At 26.7% G+C, this 16864-nt stretch overlaps 2 protein-coding genes across 2 annotated transcripts; both read left to right on the plus strand.

Moving 5' to 3' along the window:
* Positions 1–1952: 1952 nt before the first annotated feature.
* On the plus strand, positions 1953–16343 carry LOC105150308 (cytochrome P450 4C1-like). Its single transcript, XM_011063307.2, has 12 exons — positions 1953–2513; positions 4170–4276; positions 5872–5962; positions 6319–6507; positions 7654–7717; positions 8357–8483; positions 8547–8604; positions 10269–10363; positions 10445–10513; positions 11259–11436; positions 13412–13588; positions 13660–16343. Exons 1-12 carry the CDS (start codon positions 2300–2302, stop codon positions 13827–13829), a joined length of 1539 nt encoding a protein of 512 aa, XP_011061609.2. The 5' UTR covers positions 1953–2299; the 3' UTR covers positions 13830–16343.
* Positions 15172–16343, plus strand: LOC105150310 (histone-lysine N-methyltransferase SETMAR). The gene is made up of 2 exons (XM_011063310.2): positions 15172–15588; positions 15731–16343. Exon 1 carries the CDS (start codon positions 15172–15174, stop codon positions 15577–15579), a length of 408 nt encoding a protein of 135 aa, XP_011061612.1. The 3' UTR covers positions 15580–15588; positions 15731–16343.
* Positions 16344–16864: the final 521 nt, after the last annotated feature.

A 16864-nucleotide genomic window follows, 5' to 3' on the forward strand; every position in this document is an offset into this window, starting at 1 on the left:
ATTTTTCAACTAAGTTCAAAAAAATTGTAACGTAAAAATTGAGTTATGTTCATTTGTTTATCTTTGATTCGAAGTAAAATGAATGATCGATGTGAACTCGCAAACTAAGTCGAACACAGCCCGAATATTAGACTAATCGGCTAAGCGAGATTAGATCCGACACTTACTCAATGTTCTTCCCGTTCCCGAAAAAAACAATAGACTCTTTTTTACTATATCTATCATTTATTCCAGAAAAAAGAACAAATTTTTTTAGGAGCATTAACGTCATAAGCATGGCATACTTAAGCATTAACAAATTAGGCAAAATCATTAGAGTTAACTTTCAATTTGGTCACGCACTAATGCGGTACACAGAATAAAGATTGTAATGCTATGTATGTAGGTCAGACGAAAAGGATGTTGAAAAGGAGAATAAACGAACATAGAAATCACATAAAAAGGAATATTAATTAACATCCTGTCATAACGGAACACAGACAAGAATTTTCACATGACTTTAAGTGGGATGAAGTAAAAATACAAGACGAAGAAAGAAATTCACTTATATATGATTTTTATCAGAAAACAAAAAATGGATTGAATTTAAAAAAATGGCACGAATCTTTTAGATTTAATTTATTCTAATACAATATCTTTATAGTGTGACGTTCCTCTCTTCAATATATCTTACTGTTGACATTATAATTTACGTGTCATTGATGCTTGTATACCACAACTATCGAAGCGACAAAATCTCTAAAAGCGACTCGAACATAGCATACTTATGTAAATTAATAATTATCATAAATCTTACATAAGATTATTTATATAATATAATCTTATATATAGAAAATTTTGCAATTTAATGAGAACTATGTGGCATAGGAAGTCAATAACTATTGTTTACACGTCGTGAATTAAAATCGATCGAATGTTGTAAGAACACTTTTATTTAGGAATGAGAAACATGTCTCTTTTGATGAAATGTATATATATTTTATTAATTATTATTGTCCATAATCATTAGATGCACTGAAGAGGATTCAAATTGAGGATTGAAATATATACGATTGTGATATTGCGATATAGTTTAGTGACCTTTATTGAATAAAATTTATAAAAACACACTAAAGTTTTGTGTCGATTCTTATTGGCATTTAAATTATATTGTTAATGAAATTTTATTGCTCTGATGATATCAGCAATATGATGGCAATTGAAGAAAAACTTATGTTAAGTACCTATTTCTTTTCTTATACTTATATCAATTTAATTATCTGTTTAACTGATGTAAGTGGGATATATGACCTTGATGTGCTAACGTAACAACTTTTTATACTTGCAGATTAGTTTTTCTATTCAATTAAAACATTCTATTCAATTCAAATTTTCAATTCAATGCAAATTTGTACATACGACGGCAAGCTGAAAAGTAATCGATCTCAACATGAAAACATGAATTATATACAAAGTTTTTAGTTAAGTACCAAGTGTTATATATAATATATCAAATTACTCGTATTAAAAATATCTATAATTTATACTTTGACCACTTTTCTGAACAATTCATAGCTAAAAAGTTAGAGTCAAAAATATGTTAGCGCTTTTTTTCAAATCTGCCGCAGCAACTTATAAGCCTACCGAGCCTATGCTAACCTGTAGAGAAAAATGGTCAAGGCAGAAATTGTAGCCGCCTTTAATGTGAGCAATATGATATATAACACTTGAATATATATCGAAAAGTTTGACTTCGATGGCGGCATCTTCAACAACAAGTCGTACTTTTTTTCTTAAATTTTCGTTTTTTGCTTTTTTTCTTCTTATGGTTTTTTGGCTATAACTTTTTAGCTGTGAATTGTTTAGCAAAGTGGTCAAAGGAGAAATTATAGATATTTTCAATGCGAGTAATTTGATATATAACACTTGGTACTTAACTAAAAACTTTGTACATAGTTCATGTTTTCATGTTGAGGTCGGTTACTTTTCACCTTGCCCTCGTAATTTCAAAAAAATTTGATATAAAAAATGTAAAACAAAAACGATTTATTATTTTTTTCTGCAAAAAAGATAATATACATTGTAATTTGTTTAAAATTATAATTTATAATTGTCTTAATTTCTTATTCATGAAGATGCATTGATTATTATCTCTTACTTGAGGCGTGATCGGATTCACATCCGGATGTTCTCCTTTAACATTCGGTAAATAACAAGAATGGAATGATCTGGGTGGCACTTGAATAGGAATCTGATTAGTGGGGGCTATGAATGGGGGAAAACATAATAAAATCATCACGAAGTAAGCAGTATTTGCAGTATGAGAATATACTTATTAAATATTATTACTATTTCACCGTTACTTGGAACAATGTTGTTTATTATTATTGTACTAAGTTTAATATGTATTGTAATAAGTTATTTTGTTCAAGATTGTCGTTTGTTTTCCTTTCGAACCGTGAAACCGTTACCTGGACCAATAAGACTACCATTTATCGGTAGCACGTATCATTTTCTACAACGTAATTCCGAAGGTAATAGATTTGTTTAATTTATAAAAGATTACTAACGTAAAAATTTGTTTTAAATTAGATCCTTCAGAATAAAATTTATTATAGTTAACTTTATACAATATATCAATATTATAATGATTAGAAACAGAATCAAATTCAATACTTTATAAATATCAATTAATTAAATATTTTTATATTATTTTCATGAATATCTACTATTGTACTGTAAAAATAAGATATATAATTGCCAAAAAGTTAACACCAAATAAAATATATCAAATTATATTATTAATTATATTATTAATAAATACAAATGTATTATTAATTTACAAATATATTATTAATTTACAAATATATTATTAATAAATACAAATTATATTATTAATAAATATACTATTCAACAAAATTAAAGCATCACCTGTTCCACCCTACAAAAATAGGCAAAAAAGTTTCGAGATAGAATAACTTAGTTAAAAATTATCATATCAAGATTTTTAAAAAAAATATTGTAAAACTTGAAATCTCTACTTTTCAGATCGATACTTAAAAAACCTTAATGATATTTTGTGAAGTTACATAAATATAAATGAAGACACATCAGATCTTAAAAATTTATTATTAATTATTATTTCGAAATTTGCCTATTTTTGCAGGGTGGAACAGGTGACGTTTTAATTTTGTTGAGTATATATTGAAAATTGCATCAAAGTTTAATAGAAATGATACATAAAATGTCATGATACAATATATCTATAGATCTAAATTTTTAGAAGTACTTTAAAATGTGTATCTAAATATAATAAAAAATTTAAACAATATAATAAAGGAGAAGTTTCCATAAGGGCCGATTTCGGCACCCTTCGATTTTATTCAAATACAAATTCAAATTTCTTAAGGTCAATTATATTCAATTAAAGTGATTTTAACTTAAATGGAGTGATGGTGTTGTCACAGGAGTCTCCATAAGGCCGGTTTTCGGCCTATATCAATTTCATTTTAAATATATATTTATTTTTTAAGCTTCTTTACCCGTACTTAGCATTATCTAGGATCAATAACACGGACGTGCCAGATTTCTGATCCTTTTATTTCAAGTCTTCTCGAAGATTAAATGTGATTAAACGTGAGAGGCGAGGAGACTCACGTGAATCAAGTATCCCAAACGTGAGAAGCAAGGGGACTCACATGAATGAACCACCCTAAAAGGGATTAGAAATTTGACACGACCACGACATTGATCTTAGGTAATGTTAAATACGGGTAGAGAAGCTTTCCAGATAATACGTATATCTATAAAATACGCCGAAAAGATTAGTCATAAGAGTATTGGTGGTAAATGTAGGGTTGACTAGTTACAAGATAATAGGTGTCAAATACGTCCGTTTAAGCTAAAATCATCTGATTTTAAAATCATCTAATTCTTACAGTAATAAAACGTTTTCGATTATTTAAAATGAAATTGAAATAGGCCGAAAATCGGCCTTATAAAGATTCCTATGACAACACCATCACTCCGTTTAAGCTATATATATAATCACTTTAATTAAATATAATTGACCTCAAGAAATAGATTTTTATGTGTTTGAACAAAATCTGAAAGGTACCGAAATCGACCCTTATGGAGACTCCTTCTTTTGCGGATAATCTCACAACTATATATACAACAAAACTTTTCAGATTTTTTAAATGTTTGCATTAAATTCGCTGAAACTTATCCATCTCCATTCCGAATATGGATAGGCCCAAAGTTAATCATCGCAATATATGAACCGGACCAAATAAAGGTAGAAAAATAACATTTACATTTTATCATATATATGAATATTTATCAACTTAGCTATCTTATATATACAAGATATTTTCTGTAACTTGATCATTTTAAATATATATCTATTATTTATGATGATATGAGAAAATACCATTCGTTCAATTCAAAGGTGCACATATTATGATGAGAAATTTTTCTCAAAGTCATTTTTTTAGACCAAGGTCCTCCACTTTTTAAAACGGAATTACATGATTTTTGCACAATACAATTCCTCTAATTATTTTACACATAAAAATATTAAGGTAGTGATATAAAGAAATCAATTATAATTTATGAAATATTTTATATTATATCAAAGATATTTTATACTTTATTTTGGCATATATTGACATAAAATGTTAAATAATTCGTAAACTATTAACTTTTTTAATCGTATGTTAATACTTTTATGAACAGAATAATGAGATGAATTAATAGTGGAAAGAAAACATATAGTTGCTTATGTTAAAAATTATCTATTTTGTTCACATATTTTTTTAAAAAATACTTTGTATCAATTATGTATTTTCTTTACACTAATTAATTCATCTTATTATTCTGTTCATAAAAGTAAGATATGATTATCAAAAAATTAATAGTTTACGCATTATTTAATATTTTATGTCAATATATGCCAGAATAATGTATAAAATATCTCATAAATTATTGGTTCTTTGATATTATTATTATTATCTTAATACTTTTATTCAGAATAATTAGAGATAATAATCATATTGTGTAAAAAGAATCATATAATTTCATTTTAAAAAGTGGAGGTGAAGTCTCAAAAGATACAACTTGAGAAAAATGTTTTGCTCATCATGATATGTATCCCTTTAAATCGAACAAGATTTTCCCCAGTAAGAAATGACAAACAATGAAATCGATATCGAATCGACGTCGATTCCATTATCATTTCTCACTGGGTTCTGTGATATTTTCTCGTATCATCAAAAACGGAGATATTTCAAATGATCAAGTTACAGGAAACATCCTGTTTATATAACATGTCCCTCCATATAGTGCAAAAACTGCTACAGCAATTTCAGTACATGAAAACAAATCATAAATGTCTAATAATCATGTCCGATTCCGAATGTTTCGGAGTTATGTGAATATTAAAGTAAAAAAACATTTTATATAGTATACGTTAATGTTTGTTATTCTATTTAATGCTTTAGAAAAAATGCTAAAAAATTCTTTTCTATTAACATCAACACACTTTCTAGCACAAATTAATAAATTGTTTCGGATTTTTAGAAAAATATTTGAAGTTTCATGATGATAATATCGATAGCATTAAGTATGTACATATTACTTACTTACCACAATTGTTCTGAATTCAGAATCTCATTTTGAGAATGAATATAAGGTCTAGTTTATGAGAATAAGATTCAATAATTAAAACATCAGAATAAAAGATGAGTCGAATTAAATAGCATTTATTTCGACTCATATTTTCTTACTTCAATATCTCATAACTCTGAAATCGTTTGGAATCAGGTATACGTTTATTAGACATTTTGATTGAAGCAAACATGTGTAAATATTAATAAATGTGTAATGTTGTAGATTATCTTGCAAAACCGCCATTGTTTGAATAAAAGTTTAGCATATAAATGTCTAGAACCAATATTTGGCATGGGATTAGTGACAGCTCCTGGTAAGATATATTTAGACAAAAATACTTATTTAATTGTATACTTATTTGTAACTAATAGATTTAAGAAATATTAACAATAAAGATTATTCTTTTATAATCATCTATTAATTTATTTTACAAATAAAATAGAGAATGCAATATGAACGACATTATGATTGCACTTACTTTTAATTTGTATTTCACTTTAATTTCTAATAAATCCTAATAAGTTTTTCTCATCATATAAAATATTTTTGTTTGCACTTTGAAAACTACGCCACAAAGCTATTAGGAAACAGCTTATTTTTTAATATTTTTTATTATTATTAATTAAGGCTTATTCCTCTTTTATTATTTTATTCTAATATTTAATTTAGCATCTATATGGACTGAAAATCGAAAAATGATAACTCCAGCATTTGGTATGATCCCGATGAAAGAATATTTTGACATATTCGTTCGAGAATCTTTAATATTTACTGAAGATTTAGAAAAAATTGCACAAAGTGGAAACGAAATTGAATGTCTTGACTATCTATACAGATGTACCTTAAAAATTTCATGTGGTAAGAGAATACGATTTATTCTACTTTTAAATTATATACGTGTATATAATTTTGTAAAAACAATTACAAATAAATGATCGGAATTGTAAAAATTTACAGAAAATCAAAAGATTGTATACAACAATATAAAAAAATTAATTTTATTATAATTATTAATTAATTATTATTCATAAGAAAAAAATGATATGAAATTAAAAAAAGATATTAAAAATTTATTACTTTTTACATAATTGCGTAAATTAATCATTGAAAATTGTTTGTGAGATCTTTTAGAAGATTACTATTTGTTCAGAGAAAATTATGAAAATCATTATTTATTGATTGCGGAAAGTCTTATAAAATGTTTTATAAATTTGATATCTTAGATATGTTTTTAAAATAAAATCAATTACACAATTATGCGTTGAAAGAGCAATAAATATAGAGAATATGATTTTTTTAAATCACATAATGTACTGGGTATTTCATTTTCATTTGCTCCAGGTAAATGTCTCGAAAGAAATGAAAGGCTTTTCAGTATAATTATAATAAAACTCAATCGATCTACATAAAGCTGGTTCTACATTATCGCAGCATCGCAAGAATGTCACAATTAGCATTACGGTCTAATCAGAGTCGAACTATAGCTTGGACTGCAATACTTACGACGACAATACTGCGATGCGAATAATGTAGAATCCACCTTAAGACGTAAAATGTAAGTCACAGATCATAACGCGGGGTCTATAATAGAAGCCGTAGCAATGATAGGATAAGAAATAGTAGAAAATTAACCAATCAATTCACTATGAAAAGAATAATCGATTATGATTGGTCAGTTTTCTATGAATTAAGACCTTACAACCACTATAACTTTTATATTGTAGACCTTGCATCAGTGAAACGTATTTCAGATTGTAATGTGTAATTGGTAATGTGTAATTGGTAATGTGTAATTAATTTTATTTTAGAGATATATCAAATACATATATTTACAAATCTTAAAAAAATATTTTATGACTTTCAACAATTAATAATAAATTCTTGATTTTCATAACTTTTTCCGAATTTAGTTGACAAATAAGTAATTATTTTTTTGTTTCTAAAAACTTTACAAAATCAACATATTAATTCAAAAGTTCCTTTTATATGTTACTGTGTGTAAAGATACCATGATGGGTGTCAAGACGGAAATGAATTTAATAGATGAATGGTTGAATACAGCTACAAGGTATGTAATTTTATTCTAAGCGTTTCAGTTTATTACTTTTTTATCTTTTTGAGCTCGTAGTTTTTTAAAATTACCAAACTCACAGAAACTCAAAAAATACAGTAACTTTCAAAAGTAGATATTTCAAGTTTTGAAATCTTTTTTTTAAATTTAAATTTCGTTCATTTTTGACGAAGATATTGTATATACAATTTTGAATTAAAAAATACGAAGAAACTTTTTCCCCAAATAGATAATAATATAATTAAAAAAAGATTTTTTTTTAATTATACTTATAAAGTTAAATTATACTTATAAAAGTTAATAATCACAATATGTTAAAACCGAAATACATAATATGTTAAAAATAAAATTTTTGTAAGCTTCAAAAAGAACTCCCCAGGAACTTCTATGTTTGCTTTTGAGAATTCTCTGGGAATTTCATTTTGATTCATAGAGAGTTCTTTTTAAGTTTCCCGAGAGCTCAGCAAAATGAACTTCCTGAGAGTTTATTTAGTCGAATTTTGTAAGCTCCCTGGAAGCTCGGCAATATGAACTCTCTGGGAACTTAATAGGAACTTTGTGTTGTGCAGAAATATATACTATTACACTAATATATCATTCATATATAAAAATTTATTTTAAAAAAACATTTTTCAGTGTAAGACAAATTTGGCGATATAGATTCCAAAACATATTCTTAGTTCCTGATCTTATATTTAATCTCACATCTTTAGGATGCAAACAGAAAGAGTGTTATAATTCCAATCATTCAGTCATTGAAAAGGTATAAATATTTATTAATATTCTTAATTATTTTCTACTATACATGCAATCTTTTTAAATATAGATGATACAGCAAAGGAAAAATGAATCAAGTACAATGTCCTTTAATGGTGACGCATCTTGTAAGTCTGTCAATATTTTATGTGATTCTTTTACCCTATACAACAATATTAATTGCAATACTTTTAAAATTACTTCTAAAATATATTATTTTGAAAATTATAATTAAGAAAATATTACAGGGCTATTTTTTATTTTTTATTTTACGATTGCTTCATCTTTTACTGTTAAAATAACTCTTATTTATTTTTATATGAATTTTTTTTTAATATATACATTTAGAATATAAATATTTATATGTACATATATTATATGTAATTTATATGTACATATATTTATATTCAAATTTTATTTATGTCTATATAAACTTTTAACAAACAATAAATTTAACCAAACAGGGCAAATGAGAATACAACGCGATTAATAAAACGCAGTTCGAAAAGACTACAATATAGTGTATATGCAAGTCCATATATAGTGTATATATTAGTAATTTAAGATTGAATTATTTAAAGCAATAAAGATCCAGCTTCGATCGTAATAGGCATTTTAAATTTTTAGTATTGATCTTAATTATGCTGAGTGATATATTAAAATCTGTAAATAATTAATTCTTATTGCGAAAAATATTACCTCGGCCGGGAGTCGAATCCGGATTTCTTGCATTCTGTGGCATTTATTTAAGTCTTTGCTATAGTTGTATTATCACACATATACGATCTTATAATATATTATATTGTTTATTTACGGCGTCTAAAGAGACGTAATTTCTTCATATGCTAATTATTCCTAAAGAGAAAAGTTAATATGATATCAAATTAATATCAAAATAAGATCAAAATCTGGATCGTCAAAATGATGTCAAATTAAATAATTGTTTGATACTTTCTTGACGTTATATCTGACATTTAATGTTCTTCTAACTCTTTTCAAAAATTGATTAAAATTATAGGGATGCATTGGATATCCAAGTATCTGATTTTCGGCAATATATGAGGCTGAAATTTTATATTGAAATGATGTATCATGGTCCGAATATCCTGAAAATTTTCATTACCATTGATATATTTTTTAAAAATATCAGTGATAAAAATTTTCAGGATATTCACACCATGATGCGTGTCATTTCAATATAAAATTTCGACTGTATATATTGCCAGAAATCAGATACTAGCCGGATATCTGCATCTCTTAATAAAATAATATAGAGACATGAAGATAGTAATGAATAAACATAATTGATTATTTATATTTATTATCAATATATTGTATTAAGTCTAGATCATGAATGATAAAAGTCCCTTGTAAATATCATTGCACAATAATTACACATCAAACATAACTCATAAAATGAAGTACTAATTATAAAATAAAGAATCTAAAAGATATTAAAAATAGACATATTCTTTCATTGCAAAATTAATAGCTTATAATTACTGGTCTTTTATCTTTTTACTGTGGTAACATGAACTGAGAACTAGTTAAACTAGAAAAAAAGTGTATGAAAAGTATCGTCGATTCATTGTAGAATTAGCATTATATTTGCGCTTTGTTAATCCTTCGCTGTATTCTCATTTTCCCTTGATTAAATTTATATTGTTTTTATTTGAAAGTTCATTTTAAAATTTACAATTTTAAGATTATAGTTTTAAATTAAAATATATATAAAGTTGATTATTTATATATACATAAGTAATACACATTTCGTTTTCTGTATGCAATATAGATACACGATTTTGTGACATTTTAATGCATTCATTTTCTAACGGAAAATTCACACGAAAGGAAATGATGGACAATATAGTTACAATGCTAGGAGCAGTATGTAATGACATCTTTTATATGTATAACTATTTATAAATAATATTTTTAATATAGATAATAAATTATTTTTAATTACAGTCTTCGGACACCACTGCTACTACGATGAATTTTGTGATCATTATGTTGGCAAATTTCAAAGAAATACAAGTATGTATATATTAATATATTATGATATAATATATGTTATAATATATATTATTATAATATATGTGATGTAATATTGGTACATTTTTTTACAAAAATATTAAAACCATATAATTTTTTTCCATAATTTTTGTAAGAGTTTTCAACTCAAGACGAATTCAAATCACTACCGAAATGTCACTTTTATTGATTTCATTGATATTTAATATCAAATTTGCAGCAAATTTATAACAGCAGTACTTACAACTCTGACTAGTATACAGAACATAATGATGACTTTGATTTTATCATGAAAAAAAATTTTTTTTTAATTTTTTATCGCATTTTTGTAGCCTGTATAAAACAAATAAATATTCACTTTTCAATTTTTTTTTAACTGTCGAAAGTGTTTGAAAAATTGTGTAAATCATTATACTGAACATCCTGAATATATAATATCAAAGAACAATATATGCGTTTCATGAAATATTCTTCAAGTTTTAAAATCGTTTCTTGATATCTGGTCTATAAGACCTGATCGATACTACCTGCATGTAATATTTTTAAAAATTAATAAAAATAACACAAAATTGTATAGATTATTTTCAAAATAAATCGCATAATATTTTGTTAATGTTGCATAAAATAATCGAACATATAATTATATATGTTCGACTATGAGCCAGCGGATCGCAAAAAAATTAAAGGTAGATCGTCAGTTGAATATATATGTGTGTGTATAAATACATTATTTAACTTTATATTATAGGAAAAAGCGTATAAAGAATTGTTGGAAATTTATGGCACGGAAACTCCGAAGTTTGCACCAGTTAAATATGAAGATCTACAACATATGCATTACTTGGAGTGTATTATTAAGGAAACTTTAAGACTTTTTCCTACTATCCCTATGATTGGACGAGAACTGACAGAAGATTTAAAAATGGGTTTGTTTATTTTTCAAGAAAATTTTATTAAAAAACAACCGCGTATTTATATTGCTAATTTCTTCTTGAAATTTTTCGTAGCAAGAAATGAACAAATTAAAGGGATACTAGGCGTGACAGGAATTACTATGAATTATATTATTATAAAAATTGCAGTGAAAATCTGGTTTTATAGATTACAAAATTTTTCTTACAGAATTAAAATACGCACAAATATAAAGTTCCAAAAGATTAAAAAGTTCACTTGCTTTCCCAGACAACACGGGGAGTTCTCCGGGAATTCATAAAATTTGTGTAGCTTCATTTAAGCTTCAAAAAGAACTCCTCGGGAACTCCTTTGTTCACTTTTGAGAACATTTTGGTTCGTAGGGAATTATTTTTAAATTCCTCGAGAGAGCTCAGCAAAATAAACTCCCTCCCAGTCGACACAAATTGAAAATAACATAATGTCAATGTTATTTCGTACTCTACAAAATATAAATGTATAAAACATATAATACATAGTTATATATAAGTTATATTGTGAAGTCCGAAATTATAACATTGATGTTATGTTACTTTCAATTTGTGTCGATTGGACTGAGAGCTTATTTAATCGAATTTATTAGCTTCCCGAGAGCTCCTCAACAAAATGAACTCCCTGGGAATTTAATCGGAGCTTTGTGAGAATTTAACTGTCATCTGAAGTCAATGTTTGCTTTGTACAAAAGTTTTATAGTTTATATGTACAATAAAATAAATCTATAGACCTCAGACTACTTAAACAAATTAAGTGCTCAGCAAAGATTCAGAATGGAAACAAAGTAGTATTCAGTAATAGTGTCTACCAGATTTAGATCTTGCAATATAGATAATAAGGACAGATGTACATACGCGTTTGAATAAAGTAGAAGATGCATTCGTTAGGGGTCCCGCATACACATTCTGTAACGATAATTATAAAATGTATCATAAGAATTAATCAATCAGAGCACAGAGTTTTTTTACAATTTTAGACTGTGATTGACTAATTTTTATAGTACGTCATAAGGTTACTGTTATAGAAAATGTATGCAGCAGTCCTTAGGCCGGAATCAGACTATACATTGAAGATTGAGATTAAAGATTAAAGATTGAAATTTTATCAATGAGGATAAAGAAATTTTGGCTCTTTTTGTTCTGATCAAACTTCAATCTTTCAATCTTTAATCTTACGGCTAAAAGTTTACTACATCTATAGTATTCTGTTTCAAAATTTACATTTTTATTGTTAAGACACTTGTGAACTCACTGCTGTCTTAAATTGAGATTTCCAATTTAGTCTGTTCTTTTACCTGCATATATGAGAATTGCCGGTATATAGTTGATATAATAGTTAATATGATATAAGTAATAATATTTCTAGGCCGTGGTCCGATTCATGCTGACACACTCATAAACATCATTTGTCTTCGTTTACATTTGACAAATAAAGCATAAAATGATTTTTAAGCGTTGTGAACGTGAAACGGACCGCGGCTCTATAAACTGGAGAGTTTGTTCATACAATACAAAACACTAGCGCTATACAAACTACGGTAGTATTCATATTCGGTTCCCTCTTAAGTAATGTCTTTTGCATTAATAAGACTAAGAAGTAGCCAAAAGTTCGTGTTATTTTAATTTATTGTTAAATATGCCTTCAAATTAAATATTAGGTGTAGTAAAAATAATGATGATTTTTTTTTATTACACCTTTTAACATATTTATGTTAAAAGTGAGAAGCGCAATTCTTACAGCGCCGATTTCTATTAGCCTTATTTTCTATACTACTTGTTTTTCTATTTTATTAAAAAATTTTTTATGCAAATATAATTTGCACAAATTTTCATTGTATTGTATATTTTTTCACTTTCAATGTCACAATGAGACAGTTGTGGTGAGTAAATTAATGAGAGCCTTAAGTATGTACGTTTTTACATGTATCAAAAAATTATATTAAAAAATACGTTTCAGGAGAATACGTTTTACCAAAAGGTGCAGATGTTTTTATAATGTTTATACAAATGCATCGGAATGAAAAATATTGGCCGAATCCAATGATGTTTAACCCGGATAGATTTCTTCCAGGAAAAAGAAATTGTATGCCATATTATTACATGCCTTTTAGTGACGGACCAAGAAATTGCATGGGTAAATATGAATAAATTATAATTTATCGTTATAAAATTGATTTACAATTGGTAAATATTTATAATTTGCAGGTTCCAAATACGCAATGATTTCTATGAAGGTTATTTTAGCAATGCTGATAAGAACGTTCGTATTTAAATTAAATCAAAGCATTGAGATAGACAAAATCAAATTAAATTCAGACATCGTATTATCTATAGCTGAACCTATAAAAATTAGAATTGAAAAACGAAATCTCTAAATAATATGTAAATGAATAATACTATGGTAATATAAATCAATAATACTATATATGTGACGTTAATCAGTATTCATTTATATTATGTATTTTATAATATATACATATATTCTGTAGCAATATACTGTCTTTATTATTAAAAGCAGAATATTAGTTGCAAAATATATGTATACAAAATAATATATAAATGAATACTGATTAATATTTTCATAGTATTATTCATACTACTAATGGCAAACAAAACATTTGCAACATATTGATTTATATGCATATATACTCTGAAACAATGTTCTATTTTTATTATTAAAGGCAAAATATTGTCACAGAATTCATGTATTAAGATTAATGTAATAAAATATAGATATAAATCAATATATTGCATTAATATATTTTTATTTGTTATTATAGTTAATAAATAAATATAAAGCACATTTTCTTATGTTATTGTTTCTTATGTTATTGTTTCTCATTTATGATTCTAATTTTCTAATCATTTTTAAGTTTATTATTATTCCTTGCTTTTCTGATTTCTATAATAAGACGTTTATCTATATATCACTAACGAGATATTATTAAAGATGGTCAACACTTATAAATTCGCGTGACTATTAAAATTTAAGTTATTAAGAGTAAGAAACTGTTAATACGGAACTAATTTCATGATTTATTAGTTTCGTAGACATGTATATATGTTTAAAACTTAATAATACTTGATTATTAATTAAACTTGTGATTTTAACGTTATTATCCGAGTTTATAAATTATCAATGAGATGATAACTGCAAAGAAAAAATTTTAATTTTTCAGTAATATACAAGATATTAAAAATATGCGTACTTATTTATACAATATATATTTATATAATAAAAAATCACGAATTTATTAATAAATCATCAAAATTTATGTTAATAATTGTACATTTTTATTAGTTGTCGGTAATGTCATCGTTCTTCAATCTCCAGGCCCTCGGGGCCCTATTGATATGTCACGAAAATGCCCAAAGTATCAATCATATTTAAACTTTTTCTCTAGGGCGGAAAAGTGGAAATTTTTTGTATGATGTGTGTGTAATTGTATATGTACATAATACATAAAAAATTTCATTTTTCAAGTTTCCGCTCTAAAGTAAAAGTTAGATCGATACCCAGGGCTAATGGTCTTTATATATTGGGTCATCTAAAAAGTATTCGCGGTACTTCGTCACTAGATATATGACCATCAACACACATCTAGTTAGATGACCCAATATTAGGTCGAGTCATAAATAACTTCCGATACGGCTAGGTAGAATCTACTCATCGTATCTACCCATTATAAGTCACCGGGACAAACGATAACCCCTAAAATGGAGAGTGAAAAAGTGCATATTCGTCATGTGATGCTTTGGGAATTTAAACAAGGCAATAGTGCTAAGGGGACAGCTGAAAAAATATGCAGTGTATACGGTGAAGGTCTAATAAGCGATCGGACAGTTAGACATTGGTTTGCCAAATTCCGTTCTGGAGATACGACTTTAAAGGACGGACCGAGAGCGGGACGTCCTTCCGACCTTGACGATAAGCTTTTAAAGGCAATGTTGGAGCAAAATCCACGTCAATCAACAAGAGATATAGCAGGAAGGTTGAATACATCACAATCAACTGTTTGCCGCCACCTGGAGAAATTAGGGAAAATCAGCAAGTTAGGAGTATGGGTACCTCACAATCTCAGTGAACGGAATAAAGAAGATCGCGATTCAAGAAAAAATTCTTGAACTTGAATGGTATGTTTTACTACACCCACCTTACTCCCCGGATCTTACCCCAACAGACTATCACCTTTTCTGTTCCTTGCAAAACTTTTTGAATGGAAAAACCTTCAATTCTGAAGAGCAAGTTAATCAGGCTGTCGAAAATTTTTTCCAGTCCAAACCAACCATATTTTACAAAGAAGGAATTGATAAGCTGTCAGAAAGATTGGAGAAGATCATACATAATAAATTAATATAACTTTGTTATTTAATGAAAGCAAAATAAATGTCTGATAAAAAAACGGAAGTTATTTATGACTCGACCTAATAATAATATCTCGTTGATGTCAATACTAAATAAAGTAATATAATTAATCTAACCCAAGTACTTTTCCATTTGTATAATTAATTGCATAATTAATTCTAATATGTATAAGATTATCTGTTACTCTTATTTGATATTTATTATAAGGAAGAAGGGTAACTCAATAATATTATATAATTTACAGTTTAAAGAAACTTATCTATTTTGAATCCCTTGTTATTAGTATAATGAATTTCACATTAATTAATAGAGGATCATTCTAAATCTGTAGTAATAAAAAATTTCTGCTGACAAAAGTGCAGTCATAGCAAAGTCATTATTTTATAAGTAATAACTATATGGATTTTCACTGCTTGGAAATTAATCTGTCTACTCTTACGTAATGAGTGGATTATTTACTACAACCAAAGTGATTTAAGCGAATGATGGAACCGTATTACCAATAAAACTAGTGTTTTTTACATTTTTATTCCTGTCAAATTTCTTCGTAGTGGTTTCACAGACTAAAAATTCCTTTTCCACTAAAATGTACATGCTAATGTACTTGTCACTGGTGTATTTCGTGTCCAATCAAAGCAGGAAAAAATGAAAAATTACAGATTTCTTTATCCATTTTTATCTCAATATGGCGATCAACGCTGGTAAAATAGATAAAGAAATCTATATTTTTTAATATTTTTTCCAGCTTTGAACACAAAATATATCAGCAACAAGTATATTAGCATTATGTCTTTAACAAGAACTATCTTATTTAGATTTATGTTTTAAGGCCTAAACACAATGCGAAGGCAACAGCGATAGCGATAGAAATAGCGATAGCAATAGCGATAGTGATAGAAACAGAGAAATCCAACATAATGGGAATGCATAAGTTAATGCACATAAGAATATGTTACATTAAGAAATGGTAAAAAATATATCAATTTTCTGCTAAGAAAGGCTGAGAAAACCCTAAGAAAAAAAAATAATTTGAAATGAAAAATA

Source organism: Acromyrmex echinatior, chromosome 10, assembly GCF_024713525.1.
Source record: "Acromyrmex echinatior isolate Ae372 chromosome 10, ASM2471352v2, whole genome shotgun sequence".
NCBI lineage: Eukaryota > Metazoa > Arthropoda > Insecta > Hymenoptera > Formicidae > Acromyrmex > Acromyrmex echinatior.

Coding starts and splice junctions, on each gene's coding strand:
- LOC105150308 (XM_011063307.2), top strand. CDS start 2,300: ATGAGAATATACTTATTAAATATTATTACTATTTCACCGTTACTTGGA. Junction 8,605..10,268: donor CTTTAATGGTGACGCATCTT/GTAAGTCTGTCA, acceptor TATGCAATATAG/ATACACGATTTTGTGACATT. Junction 13,589..13,659: donor CGGACCAAGAAATTGCATGG/GTAAATATGAAT, acceptor TATAATTTGCAG/GTTCCAAATACGCAATGATT.
- LOC105150310 (XM_011063310.2), top strand. CDS start 15,172: ATGGAGAGTGAAAAAGTGCATATTCGTCATGTGATGCTTTGGGAATTT.